This window comes from Debaryomyces fabryi, assembly GCF_001447935.2.
Source record: "Debaryomyces fabryi strain CBS 789 chromosome Unknown contig00321, whole genome shotgun sequence".
Lineage (NCBI taxonomy): Eukaryota > Fungi > Ascomycota > Pichiomycetes > Serinales > Debaryomycetaceae > Debaryomyces > Debaryomyces fabryi.
In genome coordinates, this window is record NW_015385747.1 from 1 (window position 1) to 3857 (window position 3857).

Sequence of the window (3857 nt, forward strand, 5' to 3'; positions counted from 1 at the left end):
AATTTCTTTTTTTATTGACATATTATGATATTGTTATATTGTTATATTGTTATGACTTAGCAAATAGCTTCACATTTACTTATGAACAGATCTGTATAATTACTATGAACTAGTACGCGTAATAATTAGTGATAAAAATTTTGTAAACTATTTTTATTGTCATGAGCTAACTAGGAAATAGTTGCAAAATAATGTGGAACCGTCGCACTTCAAAAGACACTCACTAGAAACTAATAATATTAGATTCCTCTCCTTCTAAAGTTAGGCTCATATGACAAACTATTACCGCTCAATTAAAACATACCCAATAGACTTTAAAGTCCCTTTATCAGATTCCAATCGTGGTTATAGGATTTTTCAATTATCAAATGGAATTTTAACCTTCCTCATATCGGATCCAGGTAATGAAATAGGTTCTGCAAGTTTATGTGTTGCTGCCGGCTCTCACAATGACCCTGAGTATATCCCAGGTCTAGCACACTTATGTGAGCATGCTTTAATGATGGGAACAAAGGAATTTCCTAAATCATATTCCTATCATGAGACTGTGCTAGCTTATGGAGGGCAAACAAATGCCTTTACTAGTGGAGAGAAAACCTGCTTTCATTTTGAAGTGCCCGTTATTAATGGAAATACAGGAAACATAAATCCAACAGAATCAGAGAATAATAATGAATCTGTTTTTGATTATATTTTGAGAAATTTTGCCAGCTTCTTTAAATGCCCTTTGTTTCGGGCTAGGGACATATTTAATGAAATCTTGTCAGTCAACGATGAATATATTTGCAACCAAGATTCACCAGAGAAGATTTTTTTCAATTCTTTGAAGTACTTATCAAACGAGGATCATCCATTCAGTCGTTTCGCAACAGGCAATATACAAACACTACAAAGCACTCCCAAATCTTTAAAGCTAAATTTGTCTTCAGAATTATTCAAGTTTTTTCATTCCTTTTACATACCTGAGAATATGACTCTCGTTATAAGTGGTCCACAATCTTTAAATCATTTACAAAGGCTAACTCTAATGAATTTTTCAAATATTCATAAGAAATCAAGTAAAACTGATAATTATTCTGAAACAGAAGTGTTAAAACACCATTTATCAGAATTCTCAATCCTATCTCAATCCTGGAAAAACATTTATTCAGAGCCTGTCTTTAAACAGTGTAATTTAAACAAGTGTCTATTCATTAAAAGTAAAAGTCATTCGCGTCTACGTATAATATTTCCTATGAAGCCAACTAAATTTCGGAAAGAATATGAACTATATCAAAACGTATGGATAAATATATTGGGAGATGAATCCTTAGGATCTTTATGTGCTTATTTAATTGAATCAGAAGACCTTGCAATTTCTCTTTGTCTGTTTCGTCAATCATTAACGTTTCAAGACGATGTGTTAATATTGGATCTAGTATTAACAAATAAGGGGAGAAATAATATTCAAAAGATATTGTTGTCAGTATTCCAATATATCAACCAAATAATAGTCAAATGTTCTTATGATATCATGGGTAAGTACTTATCTGATATGGCCTCAATTGAAACGTTGAATTTCATCTATAGAGAATCCAATTTTTGTCCTATGGAGGAGACTGCAGCTTTAGCCGAGATTTTGCAGCAAGACATAAGCGTCATCAGTCCTGAGAATATATTGAAAGGCTGTAATGATTGGATAGATGAGGAGTTAGATTACAGTGGTGACTACAAAGTAGACCCCGGTTGGTGGCGCTTGATGGCTGCAAAATTCATTGCAGCAACTACGAAAGTTCTTAACACTGCAAATTGTAATATCTTGATACTTGATTCCAATCCACTATTAATGAAGAATATTATCGACTATTCTAAAAGTTCAAATAACATTAGTGCTAAAGACCAATATAACAATCTTGAATATACTATTCGTGATATAGATTTTTCTCGCATAAACTTGAAATTCCCAGAATATTGTTCTCATTTTTCGTTTCCAAGGCCTAATATTTATTTAGCTTATAAGCAAAAAGACCTTAACTCTATCGTGGAAAATATCTCACTTAAAGCTTCTAATATATCTTGGGGCTTTCAAGCTTATAGAGTTTCTGAAGCAGAACCAAAGCTTATTGACTCTTCTCAGTTACATGAAGTTTGGCATATGTATGAAAAATCCACGTCAAAGATAATGGCTTCTTGTCAGCTACAAAGTGTATGCTTAGAATCATCGCCAAATGTAACTATTGGAATAGAAATATTAATAGAGGTAATTGGGAATAAGTTGCGCCATGAATTATACCCTGGCGAATTAGTAGGTTATTCTTGGGGTTTATTTCCTGGTCTGAACTGCTTACCAGCAATTACCCTAACAATTTCTGGCTTCCAAGATAAGTTTAACATGTTTTTATTTTTTATAATAGAGAAAATCCAGGAAGTTACCTCAAATATTAAAGATATATCTTATAAAGATTTTATCAAAGCCCAGGAGTCTGTCAAAATACATTACGAAAACGTCTTAAAATCCGAAGGAGTTGAAAAAGCTATTGCCGGCTCAGTAGTTTTTCTTGAAGAGGGAATATGGTCCCTAAAGGAACGTCTACACGCTTTAGAACAAATGGACATTCTGATTTTAGAAGAAATCAGTCTAAACCTTTTACACAAGATGCATCATTTAAGCATTTTTATTCAAGGTAGTATTGGAATGGATGAGTCCTTTAAGGTCTCCAGAATACTTCAATCGCTAGGAAGATACGAAAATAACCACAATAATTTTCAAATTTCTAAACCATCTAGTTACTTATTGCAAAACGGTAAAAATTACGTATATGAAGATAAAGATACAACCAATGGTTCAACAAATACAATATTCTACTACATTCAAATAGGAAGTAGGGAAGATGTATTTAATAGAACAATTGCGAAATTTTCTGCGCACTTATTATCAATTTTTGCAGCAGCTGAGTTGAGAACAAAACGAAAATTAGGGTACTTTGTATCTAGTGGTTGTAAGTTATTCAGAACCACAACTGGTATTTTCATAACGGTCTCTAGTGGAATTTATGACCCCCACTATTTGAACTCACAAATTGAAAATTTCTTATATGATTTGGAGTTGTTACTATTTGAATATTCTGAGGAGAATTTCGATGATAATTTCAAGAAAACATTTTCCAAAAGCTACTTAAAGCAAAATATTCAAAAAGAAAAGTCAATTTTAGGTAGTAGGTTATATGGTGTGAATCCTGTAAAAAGCAGTAGTATTTTCCCTAAGGGAAAAATGTACTACATGCACATCAATTATTTCGATAAGATTGTTAACAAAACTTATTATTTCGGAGGGATGAAGGGAGATAATGAAGTCGACATTCTGATAATAGACAACTTGACAAAAGCTGAATTCCTTGAAATCTTCGGGTCAAGAATTTCTATAAAATCCAAAAGAAAATCTTCTCTTTCATTACAATTATTCAGCCAAAGAGATGTCAAATCGAAGTCTCTTAAAACCCAGATACTAGAGATATTAACAGAAGAAGGAATTTCAGTTAGCAGTAATGATTTTGAAGATATATTAGGCAAGTGTAAGAATAATCTTATATTCTCTAAAGGTGGTTCCAATGTGGATCCCAAAATTAAGAATGAGGGAGCAAAATTAATTATGAACAATTTGAAGAAAGCATACAGAGCTAAGCTTGAAAAATTTACGTCAAGTAAAAAACGAAACCATATAACTAAAGCTTTAGGAGAAAATCATAATTCAAATGTGCCTTCCTTAGGACCAACAATATTAACTGATTGGAAGCAGTTACATAAAGAGAGCAAACTTCAAAAATATAATTGATTTATAATTGTTTAATTTGCGATCTGCAAAAAAATTTGGACTCCTC

The 3857-nt window shown here is 32.2% G+C and overlaps 1 protein-coding gene across 1 annotated transcript; it reads left to right on the plus strand.

Annotated features, from left to right (window-relative positions):
* Positions 1 to 271: 271 nt before the first annotated feature.
* On the plus strand, positions 272 to 3811 carry AC631_05890 (uncharacterized protein; the record flags this gene model as incomplete). Its single annotated transcript, XM_015614719.1, has 1 exon — positions 272 to 3811. The coding sequence occupies one exon, from the start codon at positions 272 to 274 to the stop codon at positions 3809 to 3811; it is 3540 nt and encodes a 1179-aa protein (XP_015464453.1).
* Between the last annotated feature and the right edge of the window lie 46 nt (positions 3812 to 3857).